We start from the raw sequence: 26,346 nt of genomic DNA on the forward strand, positions 1-26,346 counted from the left end.
CTGGAAATGCTACAAGCAGCACAGACTTTTCTCCTCCCAAATCTTCCCCAAGGCTGTTCCTCACGTTCTCAGTGAATGTCAGGCTCCTCCCCACCTGTCTGCGGAAGGTTAGCAAGATGTAGGGTGAAATGCCTCAGCCCGTGGATCCACACAGTCCAGATCCCTCTGTAGAGCCTTCCTACCCTCAGGCAGATCAACACTTCCCCAGCTCATTGTCTGCAAACTGGTTGAGGGTGCACTCGATCCCCTCGTCCAGATCATCGATAAAGAGATGTCGAGGGTTTTGATTGCGGGGTGACAATAAAACCCTGGCACATGTATTGTTAACCCCCTCTCCCCCTTCCCACTCAGCACAGGCGATTGGGAGGGAAAGGACAGCGAGAAGAGAGTTGGAAAAATTAAAAATGTTTTCCTAATGCTACTGATCTCCCACTTTTATAGGGAGTATCATGTGAATGGGATGTTATACACAGTTGGTCAGTTTCTTGGTCACCTGTTTCTCGTTGCCCCTCTCACGGGATGTCCATCCATCCTTATCAATAACCTCGCATTCCATTGCTGTGTTTACCAAAACATGGATCTGGTTCTCCAGGAGAATGCAGCTGATATGAAGCTGTAGCTGACAGGCAAATTCACTAAAAGAGAAACTTGTTCTTAACAGAACCAGGACAAGAGATTAAATAGAACTGGCCCCAGCACCGAGCCTGGGGGACACCGCTCGTGACTGCCTGCCATTTGGATTGTCAGGCTCTAGACAGTCAAACCCACCTCCTCTCCATGCCGAGGAGACTCCAGCCATGCAATGCCGCCCTCCAGTTGTGCAAGCCAGCCCAGCAGGTTTCCACAATGGCAAGTAGATGATAGTTTCCCCACTGCATGCTGGCTTCCAGCTGCTCCTGCTTGTTGCCCACACTGTGTGTGTTGGGGTAGATGCACCTCAGTTGGGCTGCTGATCTTGCCACCTTTTTGAGGGGAGAAGCCTCCATTCCTACGTGACCGTTCTCAGGTGTCTCCCTGGTTTGTAACACATCAATAACTTTTGTGTCTTTGCCGCGTGGGTCTCCATCCCCTGCCCCACTGAGGTGGTGCTGTGTGCATTAGTACACGGACATTTGCAGTGTGATCCAATGTACTCAGCATGTTGTGGAGCAGACGGAAGGACCTTGCTAGCACCCTGTCCTTCAGACGTTGGTGTCCTGCCCTCACGCTCATCTCTGCTGAGCCTGGCTTTATCCCTTCCCCCTTCAAATCTAGTTTAATGCTCTTTCAATGACCCCTGAAAACTCCTGTGCAAGGATCCTCTTCCCCTTTTGAAACGGGCATACCCTGTCTGTCACCAGCAGCCCTGGTGTCGTTTAAACCAACCCATGATCAAAAAAAACCCAAGTTGTGCCTGTGACACCAGGTATTGATCTGCTGGGTCCTTCTGTTTTTCCCCTCACCATTGCCTGCAACTGGAAGGACAGAGGACACTTCATGCTCCTGAGCCCTTGACCAGTCCCAAGACTCTGAAGCCTCTCTTGATCACCCTTGGACTTCTTGTTGCAAATCCATTGCTACCTACCTGAAAAATTGATAACAGAGAATAATCTGAGGGCTGTAGCAGGGCAGGGAGGTTTCACATCTTTAATCCTGGCCCCAGGGAGGCAGCAGACTCCTCTAAGAAGTGAGTCTGGTCTGGCTTTCTGTTCCCCTCAGAAGGGAGTCTTCTAGCTCCTATGACAATGACCCGTATTTTTTTCTTTATGGAAAAGACTGTCTTAACCATGGTGACTTCTCCAAGCTGGATCAACAATTGTCCTTGTCATTGTTTGGTTCTGCTTGCAGAGCCTTGTACCCATTACACGTGTCTGCCTGGGCAGGTGGATGGTCACGGAGGAGATGGGCCTGTTGTGCCAGGCAGGGACTTGTCACCGTTGTCCTGTCCCTTCAGTGGCTGTGTTCAGCAGGTGGTCTGTGTTCAGCAGAGACCTCTCCTTAGGAAAATCAGGAAAGAAACTGCTGCAGACTGGACTGTTGTGGAGCGCAGAGGGCAGCCATGGAGTCAGGAAGGAATGTCCTTGACTCTGCATCCACAGCAGGCTGGCTGGATGAATGGGGTGCGCTGGCTGCATTGAACATAAAATCATGGAGTTGTAGAACAGTTTAGGTTGGAAAAAACTCTTAAGATCGTCGAGTCCAACCATAACCCATCCCTGGCACTACTCCTTGTCCTGACAACCTCATCTCTGTGTCTGCCCAACCCTCCAGAGATGGTGACTCCAGCACTGCCCTGGGCAGCCTGTTCCAATGCCCCACAGCCCTTTGGGGAAGAAATTATTCCCAAGATCCAACCTCAACCTCCCCTGGCGCAACTTGAGGCTGTTTCCTCTGCTCCTGGCGCTTGTTCCTGGGGAGCGGAGCCCGACCCCCCTGGCTCCAAGCTCCTTTCAGGCAGTTCAGAGCTCAGAAGGTCTCCCCTCAGCTCCTGTTCTCCAGCTGAACCCCCCAGGTCCCTCAGCCGCTCCCATCACACTTGTGCTCCAGCCCCTCACCAGCTCCGTTCCCTTCTCTCCACTCGCTCCAGCACCTCAGGGCCTTTCTTGGTGTGGGGGCCCAAACTGAGCCCAGGATTCGAGGTTTGGCCTCCCCAGTGCATGGGGACGGTTGCTGCTCTGGTCCTGCTGGCCACACCAGAGCTGGTACAAAACGTGGAAGCCAATGCGGCAGAAAGGCTCGTGAGGCCCCAGCGCTCCCGAGCGTCAACCGCAGGGTGTGAGCTGGGAGTTGTGGCTTGGACAGCCCATCCTGGCCAGCGAGAGACCCCTCCTGTGGAGCTGCTGTGGCTGTGGAGCTCCTCTGGGCAGTGGCTCAGACTGTTGGCTGCAGTTTCATGGTGGAGCAGGCAGGTTGTTCTGTGGGGCAGCGGGAGGGAGTGGAGCTGGGACCTGTGGAGCAGATGAGGGCCAGATGAGTCCTGGGTCCTTTTTTTCCTGTCCAGGCTTTCTTTACCAAGACCCTTCCAGAGGGACTGGGATTTCCTTGAAGCCTCATCCATTCTGCAGGTGGGCTCCCTGGACAGTGAGGGTGCGAGTGAGGTGCTGCTGCAGGTACCAAACCATCTGTGTCCAGGGAGGGCCCTGGGAGCCGGGGATTCCCAGGGCCGGAGCACAGCTGGTTGGGTGCAGGCAGCGGGGAGGGCGAAGGGACCCTTCTGTCAGGGTGGGGATGCTCACAGGTGGGGCTGCATTCCTTGTTCCTGACACTGGAGGCAAGTTAAAACCCTTCTGAAGAAACGTTCTGAATAGCGTCACTGCAGATGAACATTGTATTTTTAAGGAATAAACATTTTTTATGGGCAAATCTTGGCCCTGCTGCTTTCTTTTTCTCACCTAGCTTATGGTGACTGCCACAGGAAGGGAGGTGCTCCATCTGAATCCTCTGCCAACATGGGGCTTTACTGTCCTTGTGAATGCTCTGGACATTTACTGATATCAGACCAGCAAGTGATCAGCAGCCAACAGCTATGAAACGCTCCCTGCTTCCTCTCCAACCTCTTCTGATGTTTTACCCAACGGACAATGAACTCAAGGTCCGTGACCTCCTTCAAACCAGATGGAGTTTGCTGGTGATGGCAACACTTGGGGTGGATGTCTGGTGCAGCACAGCAACACCAGTTTATACTCGGTGACAAGGACAGGCGATGAGACCATGCACAGAGAGAACGGGAAGTCAGCAGCCTCCACAGAGCCGGCAAAGGGGGTTCCTGTGCAACGGCTGCACGTGTTGGAGGAACCTGCAAGCCTGGCTGTGGCCTCTGGGAATGCAGCTGCTGTGGGGCAGGAAGCAAGTGAGCTGGTGGGAGCTGGTACCTGCTGGATCAGGAGGTGCAGAGGTCCCCAGGCAGGGGCAGGTCCCAAATGAACAGGAGGAAAAGGGAACCTAGAGAAAGATGCTCTGGAGTTAGGAAAGCTGGGCCTGGGATGGGATGTGTCATCCAAGTGCTGGTAGAACGTGGTGAGCGACTGCAATGTCCTGGAGGGACACTCAGCACCTCTGAGCATCCTGGGGTTTGAATTGCTATGTGGAAGCTGGTGTTGGCAGTCCCCCGGGGGACAGGAGGGCCATCAGTGAGTGGACGTCCCAGTCAGGACCCTGCCTGGCTTGTCCCCAGCTGTGGCTGAGGCTGCAGCGGGACCGGGCAGAGCTGGGGCAGCGCAGGGGTTGCACTGCTGCCCCCCAGTCATCGCCGTGTCATGGACCAGCAGCCTGGCTGCGCTCCCGGAGTCGCTTGTGAATGTGTTGACGTGCAAGGTGCCAATTTGGGGTGTTAACTTGTGTGTCTTGTGGATTGCTGTAGATTTGTAAGGCTCTCTGGTGTCTGTAACCCCCGACGTACAACATGTTGTACAAGATGCCAGCTGCGCATCAATCCTGTCAGATCTCAATGCCAGAGCTCTGCAGGGCCCCTGTGGTCCCTCAGAGCCGTGGTGGACGTGTGGGGCAGCACCGTGCCCGGCCCAGCCCCACCACACTGGGGGTTTGGTCACGGTGCAGATGCTGTGATGGAGCAAGCGAGAGGCCAGCATGGAGTGCCAAGGTGCAAACCATCCCCTGGCCCTCACCAACCGGCACCCAGGCAACAAATTGGCTTCTTGGGTTTCATCTACCAGACCAGCTGGTGCTTCTGTTGGTGTCCTAGTTACTGATAGATAGGAGTGGGGAAAGCATGGGGACAGAGATTGCGCAAGCACCGATCCCCTGCCAAGGCACAAACGCTGTCAGGCGTGGGAAGTGCTGTTCCTTCCCATCTAACCCTGCCCTCCGTCTCCACACCATGATGTTTCTGGCTCTCGTTTCTTTTGGCAGAGAATTCACGTTCTCATCACCCCTCTCGTCCCCTCGGCCGTGTTCAGCCGCAGCACCTCCTCTCCGTCACTTCTCCGCTTCTCCTCCCGCCAGCAGGCAGGGAAGGTTCCCCACCCGCGCTGCTGGGCCACACGAGGTGGCGGGGACATTGCTTTGCAAACCGTCGTCGTGAAAGAAGAGGAGAGAGCCCAGGCTGCCGCTGGTTGTGCTGTGGGAAGAAGACGAGGAAGGTAAATGCTCACCCTTCATTCCACCTGGGAAGAGAGTAACTTTGCTGCTGAAAACGAGGGAGCAACTGCAACTCTTTGGGAATAGAAGGGGAGGCTGAACTGAGCTTTTCCCATGAGATTTCCTTAAATAAACCTTAGTCCTAAAAATAAGCAGGGAAAGTCATTGCGGAGAGGAAGTACCGTGTTAACACTCCCAGTGAAAGGCGTTTGATTTCTGGTTTTGAGTTAGAGCGATTCCTTCTATGGCATCCTCCTCCAAAGGGGGATTTGCAGTACTCTGGCTTTTGCCCCTGCTGCGTGTTGGCGTTTTCCTCCTTTCGGGGGGCGCCCGAGCCTGGGGCAGGGTCACCCCGAGTGCTGTGCTGCCGCTGGGCACTCGGGCCACTGGGGAGTTGGACGTTGTCGATGCCGGTCCCCATTTTGCTTGCTCCTGTGAGCACGGATACACGCTTACTGCAGGAAGCGAGGCCGGGATTTTCAGGGTTAATAGCTGAAGCAGGAGTTTATCAGAAAGCCAGCAATGTGGTGTTTTATAGGGCTATTTTTGTGGCTTTACCAAGAGGCCAGATAAGCAGCCACTTGCTCTTTTGCTTCCTGCTTTCTCTCCCTTCTACTCCCTGTCCCAATCGCGTTTCCTCCTCCTTGCCCCAATGCAGCCGCATCCCCTGTGACTCCTCTCCAACCATCGCTCCCCATCAGGCAGTGTGGGCTGTGCCTGCGGAAAGGTGATGTCTTTCAGTGTGTCTGTCTCAGCGGTTTGTCTGTCCATCCGTAGCATCTCCCGCTGCTCCCGCGAGCTCCTGCTCTGCTCATCCCGCATTTCTGGTGCAGCAGAAGCACAAGAGCTGTTGCTGGTGAGTGGAGATGTTTGGTGTTCTTGCCCAGCGAAGGCATCGTTTCATCTGTGCCCCCTTCTCCCAGCCAGGTTATCCCAGGGAGCTCGGTGCGAGGATCTGTTTGCAAAGCTTGGTAGGACCAGTTTGTTATTTAAGACTGACCCCTTACATGCAGCCCCATTGAGACAGTATGTCAAATATGTTCTTAAGGGGCTCCTTCTTCCTTCCATGTATATTTTTTCCTGCAGGATGAGTGTTATAAAAAGCCATGCATTGTGTTCAAGGCTGATTGCAAAGCTTGTGTTGTGAAGGGGCACGTGGAGCGACAGGAAGCTGAGGGGTGGCCAAAAGAAGCTGCAGATCCTAAAGAACAGCTCCTGATGTTTAATCATTTAATAATGAAAAAGCCGCTTTTCCAGCAAGACGCGAATGGGCTGTACTTCACCTAAGATTTAACTGTGTATCATGACTCTCTGGCCCATTTGGTGGGGTCGGTGCTACGTCTGGCTGCTGTGTCCGTGGGGTTGCACCAGCCCTTCCTGGTGATTTACCCCTGGTCCAGTGTACAGACAGTCACGGGCACACGGGTACCCCAGTTTTCATCGTCCTGAGGTGCTGAGCCGTGCCAGGCGGTTTGGCTGTGCCGCATCTCATGTTTGTCACTGTATCCATGCTGAGGCGTGTTGTTTCTGTAATAAACACCAAATGTTTCAAGAATATCTTTGGTTGTAGCTGAATTCCCTTTTTGGCGTGGCTGGCTGGGGAGTTCATAACTCATACATATATATTTATATATATATATATGTAATTTTTTTTTAGATTTATGTAACTTCCTAAATATCTTTAGAAATTGCAAACCTGGCCAAATGAAACACTGCCCCGGAGAACAGCCCTCCCTGGGCACAGGGGCTGATACAAGAGCCTGCTCAGACTGCCCCATCACACTGTCCTGTCCTCACCCTCGGCACCGGCCCTAGGAGATTTCCAGGCATTTATTGTCCATGGTTGCCTCTCTTCGGGAAGGCTCCTTTCGGAGCTTGTACTCTGACCACGTCTTCCCTGCGCCCACGCTGATAACCTTGTCCTGTCTCCTGCTGACTGCTGCTTTGTGCTCTTTGGACTGTGGCTGGTTCGCTGGGCGCAGGAGGAGCAACCGCAGCCCCTCGGCAAGGCCCATGTCAGTGTGGGGTGAGGAGCTGGCAGCATGTCCCAGCACAACCTCGTGAGGAGGCTGCAAACAGCGGGGAGAGCTCCCCAGAGACGGGGGAGACGGGATGAGCATTTGGATGTGACCTGTGTGGTGCTGTGGGCTGCAGTGCAGCCTGTGCCGGGGATCCAGGCATTGGTGAGGCTTCAACAGCACTGGTTGTGCTGGAAGTGTCTGATTTACAAGAGATGAAGCTCAGTGTGAAGTATTAAATTAAGAAATAAACCAATTTAAAATGGGCGGAAAAGGCAGAAAAGGAGAGCTTGTGAATAAGAGGCGTCTGTAAGTCTTATGTAGTGGAATGTGAGCTGCTTTTTAGGTTCTTAATGACTGAAAAGAAATCCCAAACCCCCAAGGTCTCTTCACCTGCCCCGCAGGGAAACTGCTACACCCACCGTTCTGCAGTGTGTGTATGGGAATGTACCGGAAGATTGGCGAGGAGGTTGGTTGAATGTAAATACACTCAAGTGACTTGCAGCTGTCTATAGAAAAAGCACATACATCACACTAAGTGTCTCACTGACCTTGTGTGCTTGATGAGTAGAACCCGTGTTAGATAACACAGGCCTGTGAGGAGCTCTAGACCCTTATCACTATGGCTGAGACTCCTGCTTTGTTGTGAGAAAGAGCGGGGGGCTGCGCCTGCCTGAAGCCGTGAAATACAGGCGAGCTCAGCAGGGCCAGCGATCTCCTACCAGGGCTGAACTGACCAGCGCCTGCGTCCCCGCCGGTGTCACCTCTGCATGGGAGCTCAGGTGTGGCTTCGGAGACCCCCCAGTAGAGAGGTAACTAAAAACTTGCTCTTTGCGATGCATTCGTGGCCTCTGGCTCTTGCGATGTGCCTGCGTATGTGCATGCAGCGTGGGAAGCATCTCTGCAGCCTCTCCCCACTGCAGGGGAACAGAGGGACCCGCAGCGTGTGCCCAGCCCTGGCGTCCCCCCCGCTGTACACCAGCTCCCGCCAGAGCCGCTCCAGGCTCCTCAGTTACTCCTTGTACCTCGGCATTCAGCACAGGGGGATGTGGGTGGAGGAGGGGAGGGATGTGCAGCTGCACTGCATCCTCCAAAGACCTGTTTGAGGCTGGTGTCTCATCCCAAGCCCTTTTGACCCAGAGCCTGTGGTTTGGGTTGTGCTGAGCTGCAGTGAGGGGCTGGCTGGGAGCAGCATTCAGCCGATCTCTGTGAAGATGGGCTGCTGGGACCTGTTAACGGCATCAAACCAAAGGTTTGGGCTCCTTGACTGGGTGGAGATTGTTGGAGGGCAGGTGGATGTCTGGAGGGAGCTGGGGGGTGCTCAGGCTGCCACAGCAGCCAGGAGGAGCTTGTAGTTTGGTCCCACTTCTTATGGAGGAGGAAGACGAAGAAAAGTTCAAGTCTGAATGTATCCAGGGTTAATCCCAATGCAGCTGCTGGTACCTGCAGCTGAGGCTTGGGTCTGTGGACACAATGTGAGGACACGCTGGGATGGGGCTCCTGGCTCTGTGTGCTGCTTGCTGAGCAGCTCCCAGCTGGCTGGCGAAGCGTGTTAGACAAGGTGTCAGACAAAGCAGGGCCAAGTGCTGCCTGCTGCGGTTTCCCTCACCTTTTCGTTGTGCTTTGGAAGATGTGTCTTCTATGTTTGGTGAGGACATGGTTGGACTTACCTCCATCCTGCCATTGCTCACATGGAAAATGGGCTCAAGGCTGATGGCAGCCAGGAACTGTGTTCCAGTGGTGAAGAATGGCCAAGTCCCAGCAGCAGGACCAGAGTCCCTGCTCCTCTAGCCAGGATGTGCCCCGTCTTGTGTTGTGAGCCTGATGGTGTTGGGCTTCATGTGAAAACAGATGGCAGCTGGAATTGCCCAGGGAGCTTTCTGCCAAGCACTGAGGTGCCTCAGGGAGCCTGTGGGGTCTTAGGAGCCAGGCTTGAGGTCCCACATGTACTCCCTGATGCCTCCAAGGCATTCGCTTGGAAGGTCAAAGCGAGATACTGTGACCAGCGCACCTGCACGTCAGCTGGCTCTTCAGCAAGGTGAAAGAGGGACAAGTGTCCCCTGCGCCTGCGAAGACACCTGTGGCATTTTCACCAACTTCTCTGCTAAAGCGGGGGTCTCCGGAATGTGCTCCTGACTCTTTATTGATATATATATGCATGTTTTTCACAGGACCTTTGTCTCAGCTCTTCTACCAGAACCAAGCACCAAGATGCAGCCCGTGCCCCTGCAGAGCCTTTCGGAGTTGGAAAGAGCCAGTCTGCAGGAGATCGCTCTCTGCCAGCTGCAGGAGAAGCTGCTGCTTGGGGATCTCAGCCTGGCTAAAGGTAGAGGATGGGGGAGGACGGGTCCTGCTGAGCCATTGCTCATCGCCACGCCGGCACTTCGTAACACGGGATCATGATTGTGGGAAGACGTATGTGACACATTTTGGTCTGTTTCATTTCTTGTTCCCTGCTTTGGTCTGAGCCTCAAAGGCCTAATCAGCCTTTTGAGGGGGGTTTGTGTGTCCATAGGAGTGTGAGAATATGACCTTGCCTGTTGTCCACCTCTGATCCCCTAATCCAAACCAGATGCAATGGTCTTCCACTGGGACTATCTTAATGCCGTTGGGATGGGACAGACTTTGCTTTTTTGGATTAGCATCCAGCAAAAAGTCATGATGCTGGGAAGGGGCTTATGCAAGGCCAGAAGACACGCCACTGAAATTAACGGGTAGATAAATATAGAAGCTCCGCAGGGACTGTGCTCCTCTGTGCTGGCCTACGGGCATCGTCTGGGTTCCCATAGCTGCCCGTGTGCCCCGACATCCGCACATCTAACCCAGCAAGCACAGTGAGCGTGGACTCCTTCCAAATGTGCTTGTCACTCAGGAGTGGACAGACCAGCCTGAAGTGCCTCCTCTGCCCTGGGGTGCTATTGTGGCATCCCAGTGTCACCAGCACAGCCCAGGGCAGCGGGGCTGGGAAGCCCCAAGGATGGAGCCCCCACATCTCTGGGGACCTGTCTCAGGGAAGGAGTATTTCCTAATGCCCAACCTCAACCTTACACTGCTCAGCAAGTACTTAATGGGGGTGACATCCAAGTTCAGTTTCCTGTCTTAGTATTTGGAAGATTCCATGCAATGAAATGGCTTCAAGAGGAGTAAGAGAGAGAAAACTCCTGTCTCATTCCCAGAACACACAGTTGCCTGGGGCTGCAGCACAAACTGCCTTTAAATCCCTGGGAGACTCTGACCATAAACATCCTGGTTCCTTATCTTTTTAATTTTTATTTTAATTTTGAGCTGTTGTGATCCCATTTGCAGCAATACCCTGCAGCAGTGCTTGCTCTCGGGAGCAGTGCAGTGTTTTAAGTGCAGTCTGTTAAGTGTGCTGCATTTTGTCTGACGGGCTCCTGTGGGATAAGTGCAGGGGACTGCAAAGTCCCGATCTCATCTTTGTGTGTGTTCTGGACACCAGTCTCGTGCTCACCTGCTTTTGGAAGGGAGCAGCTGCTGTCAGGGACCCCCTCCTTCCTTTTGTCCATCTTTGTATCCTTTAGATTTGTACCTACCAATTGCTCTTCTTGCATTTTGTTGGCCGGGAGTCAATGTTGAGGATCAGCTATGAAACTGTTGCACCTCCAACATCATTTTCCTACCCCAGCGGTTTAAAGGGAAGCTCGTAATGTTTGGAAATGCCTGAATTTGGGCTTCACGGTCTCCATTTGGTCCACCCACCTCTCTGTACCAACGTGAAATCCCTGCCTTCTTTAATAAACAACCTTTGCACAGTTATTGTTTTCCTCAAGGGAAAGGTGTTCAGCACCCCTTTCAATCCTCGTATCTGCAGATACCTTGACGATGAGGAGCACAGGTGTGCACCCCGTTGCGAGCGGCCCTTTGGGGCAGCCTTCAGCTCCGATACCCTCTGGGCAGCTCATTCAACGCCAACAAACCTCTGCAGCATCTCAGACCTTACACCAAACACCAGGGTGACCCTCGTGAGCTACAGAGGGAATATCTGATGGGGAACCACATCTTGTTTTGGCCAAGTCTGCAGGAACAAGTCTGTGGTGCGACCAGGACATGGCCAAGAAGAAGAAATCTTCAAAGGATGCCCGGCATCGAGCTCGCTGTAATGCACCCCCATGAAAAGAAGTTGTCCTCATCTCCTGGTTTCGTGGTGTATCACACGTGTTCCTCTCTCATGGAGATACCAGCTCAGGCTTTCTGAGCTGGGAGATCCTGATGGTTTCTTTACTATCTGCCTGCTCATGGCTTTAGGAGTGGGGCGTCACGCTGATGCTCAGCCCCAGCACTTTGTGTCACCCTCCTAAAACTATGCTGAAACACTGGAGTTTTGCTGGCCTTTGGTTTCCTTAGCTGGGTGCTTTTTGCTTCCAAGTTGTTCTTCATCTTCCGCCTATCTGGTCATTTGAATGAAACAAGACATACAGTGCTGCAGCGTAATTAATGTACGTGTTGCTCATACCAGCTTTCATAGCTCCCTTCTAAATCTTACAAAATAACCCAAACAATTATATAAGCTGTGTCTAGGAAGAGAATTCCTTCGGAATAAGGAGCACAAGCCAGAATAGGATGATCTGTCCTGGACTTAGGGTGGGTGGTGAATGAGTTTTCAGTTCACTGCTGCAATGAAACATGGTGACCCTGGATGTACAATGTGGGGAATACTAAGGAGCAGGGCTTGACTCTCCTGGAGCAATATGGGATTTCTGGTGATATGTATTTTGTCTAACTTCGTCCAACTTTGTCTGTGTTCTGTAAAACATTCCACAACAGCTTTTCTGGGGCTGTATTCCTTATTCCAGTGTTGAGACCAGACCTCTGAGGATGAATTAAGGTAGCTTTCTGAGTCATTAAGTAATTGCTAGGACATCACCATTAATACAGAGTCACACCTCACACAGGCACAGAGTTTAAAGGTGTCCAGAACATAGAATCATCACAGAATCACAGAACAGTTTGGGTTAAGGGCCCTTCCCAGCTCCCCCAGTGCCCCCCCTGCCATAAGCAGGGACATCTTCACCAGCTCAGGTTGCTCAGAGCCCCGTCCAGCCTGGCCTGGGATGTCTCCAGGGATGGTTCATCCACCACCTCTCTGGCCAGCCTGGGCCACCCTCAGTGTACAAAATTCCTCCCTCATGTCCAACCTGAATCTCCCCTTTTTTAGTTTAAAAGCATCACCCCTTGTCTTATCGCAACAGACCCTGCTAAAAAGTCTGTCCCAATGTCTCTCACAGGCCTCTTTTAAGTACGGAGAGGCCTCAATAAGATCTTCTGCAGCCTTCTCTTCTCCAGCTGAACACCTCAGCTCTCTCAGCCTGTCCTCCCAGCAGAGCTGTTCCAGCCTCGGATCATTCCTGTGGCTCCTCTGGCTCCTCTCCAGCAGGTCCATGTGTGTCCTGTGCAGTTTTAAGCTACAGCCTTTGGGCAGCTGAGGTTTTTCCACTGCTCTTTCACGTGTGAGAGCCCCTGTGCCGGGAGCTGCTCTTGGCCACCGGTCTGTCCCACACACAGGCCACATTTGGAGCTGTTGCAGCACCAGACGTTTCCTCTGGCAGGGCATGGCAAGCCTGGGTGCCACCGGAGAGCTCGGCTCGGTTCATTTGGACTGTGTTTTGTGACACCGGTTCATTTGCTGGCTGCCTGACGGTTCATCCTCCCTGACCTCTCGGTCGGTGCATTGCACATCTGGGCAGCGGCCATCAGTAAGCCCTGATGGAGAGAGGTTTACGGGGCTGTGGTCTGAGCCAGGTGGGGTGCCTCCCACAGCTGGGGTGTCTTTAACCCACAGTGGTGGTTTCGTGCTGTGGGACCCCCCTGGTCCAAGTGCCTGGGTGTGGAGGGGTCCCCTCTTCCACTTTGGGAGGGGTTTGTCCCTTCCTCCACTTTGGGAGGATGGTTGCCCATCTCTGGGGCTGTGCCCACCGTGCCATCCCACGTCAAATCCAGGGCGTCCCTCTGCCCGTGGGTGTGCAAAAAGACCGGTGTTTTTAAGGGGAGACCATACTCAAACAGTCTAATGATGCAGAACTTTGCTTTCTTTTCTCCTCATAGTTGGACCTAAAGGCAGTAAATCTATCCGTCAGAAACTGGAGAGCTTTTCAAAGGAGAAGAAAGGTGAGCAGCCTCCCTTTTATCCAGGTTTCGGTCCCTGCTCTTAAGTGAAATTGGTGGGTTTGAATGGGGCTGAGCTGGGAGGTGCCCAAATTCAGCAAGGTGCTTAGTCCCGTGTTGTTTTGCTGTTCTCCAGGGTGGCGTGTAACGATACGTGCACAAGCATACATGTGTGTGCGAACATGCATTTGTAAAGATGTAACACATATGAGCATTCCTGTCTGCCCATTTTACCCTTGGTCTCGCTGCTTTGCGTTCTGTTTTGTTGCCCCTTGAAGGACGTTGGCTGCAAACCTGGGCAACCACAAGCGTAGAGCCCAGCCAGTGGGAATGAACACTTGATAGTTTTCTTCACACCAGTACAAAGTCCATTCAAGGAAATTATTGAGCAGCAGCCTGGTATTTTACTAAATGGATTTGTGGCTTGTACTCCAATTGCAAACCTCCCTGGCCCAGGATGGCGTGGAGTCTGGAAGTAAGGAGAGCTCTGCTTGCATCCGCAAGGAGGTGTGGAGGGGAAAGTCGTTTGGGAAAAATGCCATTAATACCAAGGCTGTTACTCTCAAACAGACATAGCTTACACAAAGCCTGTAGAAAACTGGAGGTTATGATTTGGTAATAATCTTTTGTATCAGATATCCTCAGGTCAGGAAAGAGATTGAAGTGCTGGAGTGGGTCCAGAGAAGAGCAACAAGACTGGGGAAGGGGCTTGAACACAAGCCCTATGGGGAGAGGCTGAGGGAGCTGGGCTTGTTCAGTCTGGAGCAGAGGAGGCTTAGAGCTGAGCTCAGCACTCTCTAGAACGACCTGAAGGGCAGTTCTAGCCAGGGGGGATTGGGCTCTTCTCCCAGGCAGTCAGCACTAGGACAAGGGGGCATGGGCTTCAACTCTGCCAGGGGAAATTGAGGCTGGAGATGAGAAAGCAATTCTGTGCAGAGAGAGTGGTCAGCATTGGAATGGCTGCCCAGGGAGGTGCTGGACTCACCGGCCTGGAGGTTTGTAAACTGAGATTGGACATGGCACTTAGTGCCATGATCTGGTCAATGGACTGGAGTTGGACCAAGGGTCGGACTTGACGATCTCTGAGGTCTTTTCCAACACAGTCCATTCTGTGATTCTGTGATATTTCTGGTGATTTATGAAGTCTTCGTTCTGTAGACACTATGACATCTCCATGAGGCTTTAACCAACAAAAGGAAGGAAAGTTCAGGAAAAACTGAGACAGGCTGCAACAAGCCCGTGGATGGAGATCGGCTTTCCTGCCATCTTCCCAGCCTCCCTGCATCTCCCTGCTCTCCCTCCCTCTTCGCTTTCCTGCTGGTGGTCACCTTTACACTGTCCCAGCGTTCCCCTCTGCTGATGAATTATTTTATCCAGCTGTGCACACGTGCCCCGGCAGCTGGGCTGTGCTGCTGCAGCTCCCTCTCCTTCTTCTTGCTAGGAATGCTTTTCCATTTCTTTCCATGTCTTTCCCTAGACTGCTCTCCTCAGACGTTTGGGATCCCGCTCTTCCAAGTCATCGCCAATGACTGTGCCTACAAGCAGCTGCAGGATGCGGTGAAGAAGAGCCGCCGGCTCTGCCTGGAGGTGGAAGCGACAGTGACGAGATTTCGGGCTCAGAGGCAGAAGAAGTCCCCGATGGGCAGGAGCTGTGTCCTGATACCCTGCGAGGTCTTCCCGGAGGAGCCGCTTTCCCCAGCTCTTCTCAACAACAGCTCCTGGAGCCAGCGGAGGGTATGATGGCAAAACCAGGCTGCACTGTGATGGTGCTGCAGGCTGGGGGAGGCTCTGACTTCAGTCATAAATATGGTTTCTCAGGGTCTTTTCTTAAGGAATGTGAGTTATTGGAGCTGCACGCTGGGTGGGTCCTGGTCTGCCCTCAGGGAAACAGGATGCCTGTGTTTCACTGGAAGGGTGGGCTGGGGAGGTGGGACACTTGGGACACTCTTACAGAGCCAAGGTTGCCAGAAGGACACAGCCAGGCAGCTGAAGGCAGATAGGGACAGGAGGATGAGGGAACAGAGTGCACTATCAGCAAGTTTGCTGGTGACACCAAACTGGGAGGAGTGGCTGACACTGGAAGCTGTGCTGCCATCCAGAGACCTGGACAGGCTGGGGAGTTGGGTGGGGAGAAATGTAATGAAATATAACAAGGGAAAGTGTAGAGTCTTATACTGGAACCTGGGGTTGTTCCTGCCCAGATGTAAGTTGGGGAACGACTGTTGGAGGGCAGTATAGGGGAAACGGACCTGGGGGTCCTGGGGACAGCAGGGTGACCATGAGCCAGCACTGGGCCCTTGTGGCCAGGAAGGCCAATGGTACCTGGGCTGGGTTAGAAGGGGGTGGTCAGTAGGGCAGAGAGGTTCTCCTGCCCCTCTGCTCTGCCCTGGGGAGACCACACCTGGAATATTGTGTCCAGTTGTGGCCCCTCAGTTCCAGAAGGACAGGGAACTGCTGGAGAGAGTCCAGCGCAGCCACCAAGATGCTGAAGGGAGTGGAGCATCCCCCGTGTGAGGAAAGGCTGAGGGAGCTGGGGCTCTGGAGCTGGAGAAGAGGAGACTGAGGGGGGACTCATTCATGGGGATCAATATGGAAAGGGGGAGTGTCAGGAGGATGGAGCCAGGCTCTTCTGGGTGACAACCAGTGACAGGACAAGGGGCAATGGGTGCAAACTGGAACACAGGAGGTTCCACTTAAACATGAGAAGAAACTTGTTCCTTGTGAGGGTGTCAGAGCCTGGCCCAGGCTGCCCAGGGAGGTTGTGGAGTCTCCTTCTCTGCAGACATTCAAACCCGCCTGGACACCTTCCTGTGGAACCTCAGCTGGGTGTTCCTGCTCCATGGGGGGATTGCACTGGATGAACTTTTCAGGGCCCTTCAACCCCTGACACTCTGGGATTCTGTGATTCAACATCAGTGGTGTGGATTCTTCTGCTCCTCCGTTGCATCACATCCTGGTGAGCAGCGCAGGGAGCAGACACGGCTTCTCTGTGAAACAGCATCGCCTTTTTGGCCACGTCGCACTTGGAGATTGGTCCTTGCACTTGTGAAATTCCCACCTGAGGTTGTACCTGTCGATGGTGGGTCGTGTTGGCTCCCTGGCCACACTGCAGGGAGAGACCCCCCGCTACTATAGGGACATAGCTGTGCTGCTGAACTGCTTTCAGTGTTGACCACCCTTGCATCAAAGAGCAAGGAGAATGGTGTGAATGGTCAACCTTGGCCACCTTCTTGGCTTTAGCCCTGTTTCCTGCAGGGGAAGGTGGGTATTAGGCTGAGTTTGGTTTGCCTCATCTCTTGCTAAGTGCCTGTAACTCCTGGTATAAAGCAGCTCCAGTGCAGGTAACTAAATCCAGTATATTGCACAGGCAAAGATGAAGGATTTGGGGATGTTTCCTCTTTCTCTTTCTCTGTGTCTGTGTGCTGTGTAGGGTCTGGCCCAGTAGGAAAGCTGTGCTTAGGAACACCTCACACTGGGGGCAGTGCACACAAACAGACGGGAGATGAAAGGTCTCTCTGTGGTTCTCTTGCAACCCCAGACAGGCTCTGTAGACCTCTGTGTTTGTCTGGAGGTGATGTCTCCCTTTCCCACAAACTTCTGAGGTCACAGCAATGACTGCGTTCTGGGATTGTGTGGGGTAGTTCCTCTCACCCTCTGAATCACCTCTGGTCCATCTCAGGGGGCAATGTCCGTGGACTCCATCACTGACCTGAGTGACAACACATCCAAGCTGCTGGAGGCACTGCAGCTGTCACACCCCCACGAGCTGGATCTGCAGAGAAGCCTGAGCAAGAAAAAGATGTTGAGCCTCAACCCCATCACCCGGCAGGTCCCACGGATTGTGGACAGGTGTTGCAAACACATCGAAATGCATGGTAAATATGCCCGTCTCTCCAGCCAGACGACGTGCCCTGCAGTGGGTTGGTAAAACCCATCATACGTGGTGGGCTGGGGCATTCTGGCCTGGCCGTTCCCCGAGATGGGAGGAGGCAGCTGGTTCCTGAGGCAGGGCATGCTCCCAAAAACCACCTGGGGAGGGTCCTCTGGGCTCTGTGTAGCATCTGGGCTGAGGAGTGTCACTGTGCATGTCAGTGACCCATCTCCTGGTGCACATCCAGCATCTGGCTCAGCGTGGCTGTACAGTTGCATTCTCCTCCCTGATCCACAGGCAATCAATCCCAGAAATGTTGTGTCTCCAAAACCTTTCTTTTTGCCCCCTCTGCCAGGGGTGGGGAGGGTGTGCAGAGCGAGAGAACCACTTATGTGATGTTGAGGTGCTCCGAGGACTGTTCGGGTGGCGGGGGGCTGTAAGTGGAGAGCACTGACCAGTCTGTCTCCCAGGTCTCCAGACGGTGGGCATCTTCCGGGTGGGGAGCTCCAGGAAAAGAGTTCAGCAGGTAAAGTGAGACAGTTCCTGCATCCTCTGTAGCAGTACCGCACCCAAAGGACAGATGCTCGTGTCGGTGGGGAATGAATAAAGCAGACACTGATGCGGAGAGGTCTAAAATATCGCAGGTCCATGCTGGATCACAGACAACCTGCTGCTGGGTCCGTCTCCCAGCCACGGAGGCTTCACCTCTCCAAGCTGCCTGTAGCAGATGGGCCTCCATCCCCTGGTTGGCACTCTGGAGCTTGCTCTGGGCTCCCTTCACCAGCCAGGATCTCCTCTGGTGCCGTGGTCCATCCTCTGGGCAGCAGCAGGCTCTTGGGCTCTGGGATGCCTCTTCTGGGGGTTCCCTGCATCCGGGGACATTGGGACATCCTGTCCTGCCACCGCAGTAGCTCTGTGCAGGGGCAGATCCCAACAACTTGACTCGTGTAAAGAGGAAGAACTGACTGTTGCTTTTATTCTTATTTTCTTCCATCTTTAAGCTGAGGGAAGAGTTTGACCGAGGACTGGATGTTTTCTTGGATGAGCATCAGAGCGTTCATGATGTGGCTGCTCTGCTCAAAGAGTTTCTTCGGGACATGCCGGACTCGCTGATTCCCAGGGAACTCTACGCAGCCTTCCTCAGCACAGCCTGTGAGTACCCGGGGTGCAGGGGCTCGTTCTGCACAGTTGACTCACCACGTTTGGTTTTGTAAGGAAGAAAAGAGGGTATTTTCTTCTCATGCAGTTACCTGGCTCTGCACCAGTCCCAGCACAGCTCAGCGCGCTGCGCAGGAGTCGGCTCTGGTTTGCACTGAGTGTCAGGGCATCTTTGCAGGTGCTCTGCCCAGCTCTCCCTACCCTCCGTATTTTGGGTGTCTGAGATTTTTGTCGGTCTCCACAGTTTTCATCATTACTCTTTCTTGGTGTCCTTCACCATCTTGTTGCTTCCTTTTTGCCATCCTTCTCTCCTCAGATTTGATCCTCCACATCCAAATCCTTGAATCCCTGCTTCTGTATCCAAAATCAGCAGCTACACACCCATGGGCTCTGCCATGTCAGGGACCAAGACAGAGCACGTGGTGGGGGAACAGAGGTGTACAGGGATTTAGGGGAACATATGAAGCAATCTTCCACCCTCAAGCTTGGGTATTTGAGCATACAGCACACCTGCACTGCAAAGCAGGAGTGTAAACCAACCTGTCATTGCTGATATCACCCCAGAGAAAGGCACGAGGCTGCAGGTGTGTCCTCTAGTTGTGGGCACATGGCACCGGGTTTCTTCAGGATGACTGTATCCTGAGGCTGGGACATGTCTCAGCATGCTGTCTCCTTACGAGATCAGGAGTACCGGGGTGGTGGAGCTGGAAGGCTGACCGCAGTGCCAGCTCTTCTGCATCTCTGCAGGGGCAGGAGACACCTGGATCATAGAGGAGAAACAGAAGATATAACAGCATCCCAAGTGAGAACAGCCAGCGCTGCATCCCAGCCGGATGTAGCTGTGCTGTCTTTACTGTGGTGTCTTTTATTTAGAGTCCTAGGTGTGGAATTTGCGTTGTGTTTGATATGAGCTTCCAAATAATCTATTTTGCAAATCGACAATAGTTTGAGCCGCCAGCTTCTTGAGTGTTTTGTAAGGCCCATCTACAGAAAGGCTGATCTGGGAGGCAGGTGATGTCCACACCTGACAAGATGGGAGAGTCTGTGATGAAGAAGAAGGAGGTCCTGGAGCACAGGAATAAAAGAATCGGCAAAAGCTGAGTTTCATCTCAAGTTGGATCACCCCTGCTCTTCCTTTTAGGAGATACAGATGTTTCTGGAGGACATAGGGCTTGTGTCCCACTCTCCAGAAGCCCACAGGGTGATGAACCTGCAGGGTCTGGGCACAGAGCTTTTGGGGTGAGATTGCTGACCTCAGAAGGTGATCTCACTGCTTGTGAAAAGTGTGGAGAAGGAAGATGCAGGGAAGGAACCACATCTAAAGCTGGAGACAAGGCCAGGCCAGACCACTGCTTCCAGAGCTTTCTTCTGCCACTGCTGTCTTCTTTCTCAAGCACATTAAGGAACACGTTGAACAACACAAGCTGTGAGCAACAAACACTGTGCAAGTTGCTCCTACTCTGTGTTTGCCATTTTTTAGTGAGTTAGTTGTTCCCTGAAGGGTTTTCTTCTTATGTTGCAGCTGTTTCATCTACCTCAACACTTCAAATGAGTGCCTTTGCCCAAAACCTTTTAGAAGTCCAGGGAGACCGATGCTACCACCCTCACCCATGTTTATTGACCCCTAGAGAGCTCCAGGTCTGAATAGCAGGACATCATCCCGCAGAAGCCACATTAACCTGTTGACTTTGCATCTTCCCATTTCAGCAATGGTCACCCCTGCTGGGTGTTTCTGTGTCTGGGGACAGGTGTTTGCGTGTGACATGGCCAGGGTGGTGGTGGCCACCGTGGGTGGCAGTGATGGATGCAATGGCTGCTGCCCTGTGGCACCTTCTCTGTGCCCGGAGCTGGAGAAGAGGAGACTGAGGGGGGACTCATTCATGGGGATCAATATGGAAAGGGGGAGTGTCAGGAGGATGGAGCCAGGCTCTTCTGGGTGACAACCAGTGACAGGACAAGGGGCAATGGGTGCAAACTGGAACACAGGAGGTTCCACTTAAATCTGAGAAGAAACTTGTTCCTGGTGAGGGTGTCAGAGCCGGGCCCAGGCTGCCCAGGGAGGTTGTGGAGTCTCCTTCTCTGTAGACATTCAAACCCGCCTGGACACCTTCCTGTGGAACCTCAGCTGGGTGTTCCTGCTCCATGGGGGGATTGCACTGGATGAGCTTTCCAGGTCCCTTCCAACCCCTGACACTCCGGGATTCTGTGATTCACGGGTTGCTCTCTGCCTAGCGATGGAGGGTCCAGCTCAGCTGGCCGCCCTCCAGCTGCTGCTGTTCCTGCTGCCCCCCTGCCACAGCGACACGTTGCAGCGGCTCCTGCGGTTCCTCAGCGAGGTGGCCCGGCACGCCGAGAGCTCCTGGGGCCCCGATGGCCAGGAGGTAAGGCTGACCCAAACACCTTGACTGCACAAAGAGGGGTTGCTGCAACTTGGCTGGTTAAACTAAGCAGAGCTTCTTGCGAGCCTGGGTGAATCCTTTGGCTAAACCAAGTTGTTAATAAACCCCCATGTCCATGGCAGTTGCTCTCAGTCCAGCTGTGTGATTTTCTAGGCTGCTGTAATCCCAGAGAGACCTGCCTGTGTGTCTGTAGGCAGTGCAAGGGGAATTTTTTGTGGACTGGTTCTAGTTTTCCACCACCAGCTTTCATGAAGGATTCGAGATTTTGGTTTCTCTGGACGATTTGAGCTCTAAGTCTCTCTGTGATTCAAAGAGACTGGTTTTGTTCCGTATTATAAGATGATAAAGAAATATTGCTTGCTACCTTCTGGTATGGGTTGTGAAAGTGAGGCAGATGGGAGTGAAGGCTCTGATGCAAGGAGGGGATGTGCGTGTGCTCCAGCACTGAGCATCCTTCATGCTGGCCCTGCTGTCAGCTTGGAGAGGACCAAACTTGACCCAGATCAACATCCTGGCCTCACTCAGCAGCTCATGTTCCTGTCCTGGAGTGGGTGAGGTTCCTGGGACACCTCATGCTGGTCCATCTATAATCTACAATTTCCTTTTGTGCTTGCTTGCAAGATTCCTGGGAATAAAATGACAGTTTCCAACTTGGCCACAGTCTTTGGTCCCAACATCCTGCAGAAAGAGAAGCCTGGAGAGAAAGATGTTGGTGCAATGAACTTTGAAGACAGTGCTGCCATCATACAGGTGCTCCAGAGGCTGATTGAGCACTACCAGACCTTGTTCGTGGTAGGTGAGGCTTTCTCAGAGCAACTTCTCTAGACCTTTCCTTCCCCTCTGAACTCTTCTACCAGAGCGGAAGGACGGATATATTCACAGCCCCACTTAGTAGAAGATGAGTCGAGTTGACTTGTGAAAACGTGATTCATTCCTTATGGCAGGTGTAAATATCAATTTGAGGTGGCTTGTTACTGGCATTGTAAAGGCAGAGCTGAAGGTGATGCCATGAGCAGGTGCCCTCTTCCCTGTTGCTTTCCATCACGGTGATGTCTGACCAAGCTCATTTGGGACAGGTAACAACTGGCCAACAGCAACTGCATGAGTGGCACCTCAGTTTCTCCCCCAAAGTCCCAGTGAAGGGGGGAAAAGAAGAGGAAAACATGGGAGACCCTAGAGGAGGGAAGGAGCTGGAAGGAGATGATGTGGGGTGGAGAGGTCACAGCCTCAAGCAGCTGTGGGGAGGACGTAGCAGTGGGGAGAGCTGGCAAGGACAGTGAAAGATGGGATCACTTCAGACCTGCTCTTCAGTGGATGATTCCGTCCGTGTGAGGCAGGGAGTGGTCATCCTGCCCTAGAGGATGCATTGACCTGAGGTTCCCAAAAGCATCTTTTAGAGTCACATAAAGGTTCGCATGGAAGAGACCTCTGGGGCCTCCTGACCAACCAGATCAGGGCTCACTTCAAAGCTAGGTCAGGGCTGCGTCCAGCTGGGGTTGTTTCCAAGGATGGAGACCTGTGATCTCCTTGGGTCCTGTCCCAGGGATGTGCCACCCTCAGGGGAAGAATTTTCTCCCTGTCAGAAGTTTCCCTGATGCAGCTCATCCCTGCCGTGCCTCGGCCTGTGCCCAGGCACCTCTGGGAAGGGGCTGGCTCCATCCTCTCTCCACTCTCCCATGCGGCACTTGCAGACAGCAGTGAGAGCCTCTGGCACCTTCTGGCTGAATCCTGCTCTGCATGGTGGTTCAGGTGGACTTCAAACCACCGCTGTTGCACTCTCCGCTCTGCGCTGCTGCAGGGCGGGTGCCCGGGAGGCAGGGCAGACTGGGGACACATCTCCAGGCTCCATGCTTCCCTTTGCTGCTCTGGGAGATGCTGGTGGAGAAGGACGAGAGTGGTGCAATGCGGTTCATGAGCACGGGCAGGGTCACTCGCAGGCAGGTGTGGTGATGGAGTAGGAGAGCCCCTGAAGATGTGCAGCAAGGTACAGGCTTGAGCACCATGGGTGCTTCATGTGGCCTTGGGCACTCTGAAGCAGTCACCAAGGGATGTGATGCAGGTGGGTGCCAGCCGGTCACACTGCTGAAGTGGCTGCTCTCCCTGGGGACAACTCAGTGGAGGCTGTGAAGCTGTTTTGAAACCCCAACAGAAACTCCCTGGATCACCAAGAGCATACACAGAACAGTCCCCCTGGCCCTGGATTTAGGGGAGGACCTAAAAAATCCCTGAGAAATACCAGAAACATCTATTTCCTACAGGTCTGTGGGAACGTGACATTTCAGGTCCCCAAAAAGCCTTGTAGCAGTTGTGTGGTCTACGGGGAGCCGAAGGACCGGGCTTAGTGTGGGAAAAGCAGGGGCTGAGATCCAGCTCAGACCCCAGGAGGTGCGATGTGACACCATCACAGTGGGTCTGTGAGCATGTATTGGCCTGGAGTCCTTTTGCTATCCTCGACTGCCTCTGCTCGTCTTCCTCCAGAGAGGAGGAGATGCCATGAGCACGTCTGTGTGACCCTCCCAGGTCTCTCCAGAACTGCAGCGTGACATCCTGAGGAGGCTATTTCAGACAGACCCCGATGTCATTGACTACCTTTTGCGCAGGAAGCTCAACACCGTGCTGTAAGTCCCCGCGAGGTGTGTGCTGCTGGAGGACACCTCACTGCATGAGCAGCAACACGCACCCCACTGCTGGCAAGTGATGGACAAATCCTGCTGATCCTCCTGCCCACCTTTCATGTTCCTTCCACCACTTTTGGTCATGAACTCCCCAGCAAAATCCCCTCACTTTCTGCACTCACACCTAACAGCTGGAACAGCCCAGGTTTTCCATTCCCTGGAGATCTCTATTCTCCTTTTTTCCTCCCCAGCCTGTGCCACACTCTCTATTTTACCCAAGTTTGTGCTGCATCAGATCTCTTAATCAGAACTTGATTCCTGGGGGCAGTTTTGGGCCACTCATGACAAGAAAGGCCTTGAGGTGCTGGAGCGAGTGGAGAGAAGGGAACGGAGCTGGTGAGGGGCTGGAGCACAAGCGTGATGGGAGCGACTGAGGGACCTGGGGGGTTCAGCTGGAGAACAGGAGCTGAGGGGAGACCTTCTGATCTCTGAACTGCCTGAAAGGAGCTTGGAGCCAGGGGGGTCGGGCTCTGCTCCCCAGGAACAAGCGCCAGGAGCAGAGGAAACGGCCTCAAGTTGCGCCAGGGGAGGTTGAGGTTGGATCTGGGAACAATTTCTTCCCCAAAGGGCTGTGGGGCATTGGAACAGGCTGCCCAGGGCAGTGCTGGAGTCACCATCCCTGGAGGGCTGGACAGACGGACATGAGGTTCTTAGGGACATGGGTTAGAGGTGGACTTGGCATTGTTGGGTTAACAGATGGACTTGATGATCTTAAAGGTCTTTTCCAACATAAAGCATTCTAAGATTCCACAATTCTCCCGTTGCATACATGTTTCTGTGTGCATACCAACACAGCTCATCCTGCTACACCCCCAGATCCCTCCGCTGCTCCAGCCTCTCAGGATCACACACTGATGCTTGCTCCATTTTCATCTCCACCATCAGCCTCCTCCAAATTTTCTTAGCCCTTGGTGTTGCCTGCATTTCTGTGCCATTTCTGCCTGTGCTGTGCGTTCACATGTGTGTGTGTGTGACTGCCAGCTGTGTCTGTACATCTTGCTTTTCAGCTGCAGGATAGGTTGGTCTCATACAGGCTCACAATTTGAGGTCATCCCCTTCCCTGTTATTAAAGAAGGTGGGGTAAAAGGGCTTTGTATCCCATCATCTGGGCCCACAATCCTGGCACCTAACACAGGAGGTGGTCTGGAGCAGGGTGTGCTCAGCACCTTTCAGCCTTTTTGTAGGGCTGGTGGCTCCTTCAGCAAACACGGACTGTCCTGTGCAAAATGGTTTCCTGGAGCACAGGTCTTACAAGTCTTCTCTGCCACTTGTCTGTCTTCACATTCCTTTGGGTGCTGTCCAAAGAGATGGCAAGTCTTTGGGGTCACTTGTAGAGGCCATTTGGGTGTGGAGTGGGCAATAGAAGCAGTTGGTGTAAATAGCATCTCTTTTTTTTTTAACTTTCTTAGGAGCATGGAGAGTGAGGATTCAACAGAGGACCGTGCTCCATCCCCTCTGCCTGGCCGGACCCGCACCCTGGAGAGCAGCTCGGTCTCATCGGAGTTGTACAGCAGCGTCTCGTTCCTGAACCTGGACGTTGGCATCTAGCGAGCCTGGTCCATGCCCTCTGCTCTGCCTTCTGTGGACAAAACTGGGCGACGTTTCCAAAGCAAAAATGAGTCCTCTATCCCACTTCGGAGGATCGAAGAAGTGAAGGGAGCGTGAATGTCTGTGGGAGCACCTTTGCTATCTGCCAAATCGTTCTGGTGCAGGCAGACCTACAGCAGGAGAGGCGTTTGCAGGTTGCCAGCAGAAGGACTTTCCACTCGTGGGCTTGTTGATGGAGGGCAACCAAGAAACCTGTGTGCTTGTGCAGTGGCTGTGCGTGAATGTTGTGCAGGCAGCGGTGTGGAAGGGCAAGGTGCTCTGGGAGCGACCCAGAAAGCCGTTGTGGTGTGGTGCAGCTTGCCTGCAGGTCTGCAGCGCTGCCGTGCCCTCGCTGGCACTGCCTCTGCAATCTGCTGCTTCACGGGAGCCTGGGGCATGGGGTTGCTGTCCCCAGGGCTGTGCACAAGCTCACAGCGCAGGGTTAGCAGTGCAGAGGGTGGCAGCGCAGGCAGGAACTGCAGGGTGACTTCGTGGCATCCCTACAACAACCTTTTCCCTCCAAAGGACCACCAGCCCCATGCACTGGGACAGCGGACCGGTGCAGACTGGGGAGCAGCAGGCGGGTGCCTGGCAGCTCACGCCGTGCTTGGTGGACAGGACTGGGGTGTCCAAAGCAGCACTGTCTGGTGTATAACACCTCCAGGACCTGCTGGGGGAGCAGAGGCCTGGGGCTCAGAGCCCCTGCGCAGACTGGGAGGACACTGGCCCGAGACAGATGTGGATGGGACCGTGAGCAGGGCAGCGAGGATGGAAAATGCGGTTCAGCCTCATGCAGTTGGTGCTTTGGGATCCCGTTTACCACGTGTTGCATCACAGGCTTGTGTGGAGACAAAGCGCTCTTGGAGCTAAAGGAATGTCAGTGGAGCTAAAGCAACAGCACCAGCATTGCGCAGACCTGCCGTGTTCGGAATGAAACACAGCTTTCCTCTTTGTTTGAACCCAGGTTTCAAGCTGCTCATTTTATAGACAGAAAACACTGTATCAACCCCAACATGTATGGTTGGTGTAGTAAGAGGGAACAGTAACTCAAGGAAAATAGAAGTTTATAATCCTCAGAGTATAATATTCAGTATATAGACCTTCTAATGTACTTTACAGATTGTGGTGTCTTTTCACCATCTTTGGCTGAGAAATATCTGGTTTGGTTTGTTCCTGCTGCTCAGGCATTGGAAGTCACTGCCAGCTATGTGCAAATGTACGTTTCTGGCTGGTATAGCAGAACGGATGTTATCAGCAAATATTTTGTTTTCTTTCCATTTACTGTCCCAGACGTGGCCTGGAGTCGGTGCCTTGCTCTGGCTGGGGTTAGGTCAGGGTTTTGGGGGAGACTCTGTGGCCTCCACAGTGGGATTCCCAGGAGTCCTGCTCCACCTGGACAGCTGGGAAGAGGCTGAGCACCATCTGGGATCCATCACCTC

At 53.4% G+C, this 26,346-nt stretch overlaps 1 protein-coding gene across 2 annotated transcripts; it reads left to right on the forward strand.

Moving 5' to 3' along the window:
- Positions 1-73: 73 nt before the first annotated feature.
- On the forward strand, positions 74-25,132 carry ARHGAP36 (Rho GTPase activating protein 36). Of its 2 annotated transcripts, none has more exons than XM_071813376.1 (11): positions 74-5,078; positions 9,266-9,420; positions 13,158-13,220; positions 14,695-14,951; positions 16,897-17,092; positions 17,559-17,614; positions 18,090-18,240; positions 20,479-20,627; positions 21,267-21,437; positions 23,166-23,263; positions 24,730-25,132. In XM_071813376.1, exons 2-11 carry the CDS (start codon positions 9,306-9,308, stop codon positions 24,866-24,868), a joined length of 1,395 nt encoding a protein of 464 aa, XP_071669477.1. In that variant the 5' UTR covers positions 74-5,078; positions 9,266-9,305; the 3' UTR covers positions 24,869-25,132. The 2 variants fall into 2 exon arrangements, with proteins under 2 accessions (XP_071669477.1, XP_071669478.1); XM_071813377.1 differs by lacking the exon at positions 74-5,078 and adding an exon at positions 7,688-7,906.
- Positions 25,133-26,346: the final 1,214 nt, after the last annotated feature.

This window comes from Patagioenas fasciata, chromosome 11 (assembly GCF_037038585.1).
Source record: "Patagioenas fasciata isolate bPatFas1 chromosome 11, bPatFas1.hap1, whole genome shotgun sequence".
In the NCBI taxonomy this organism is placed as follows: Eukaryota; Metazoa; Chordata; class Aves; order Columbiformes; family Columbidae; genus Patagioenas; species Patagioenas fasciata.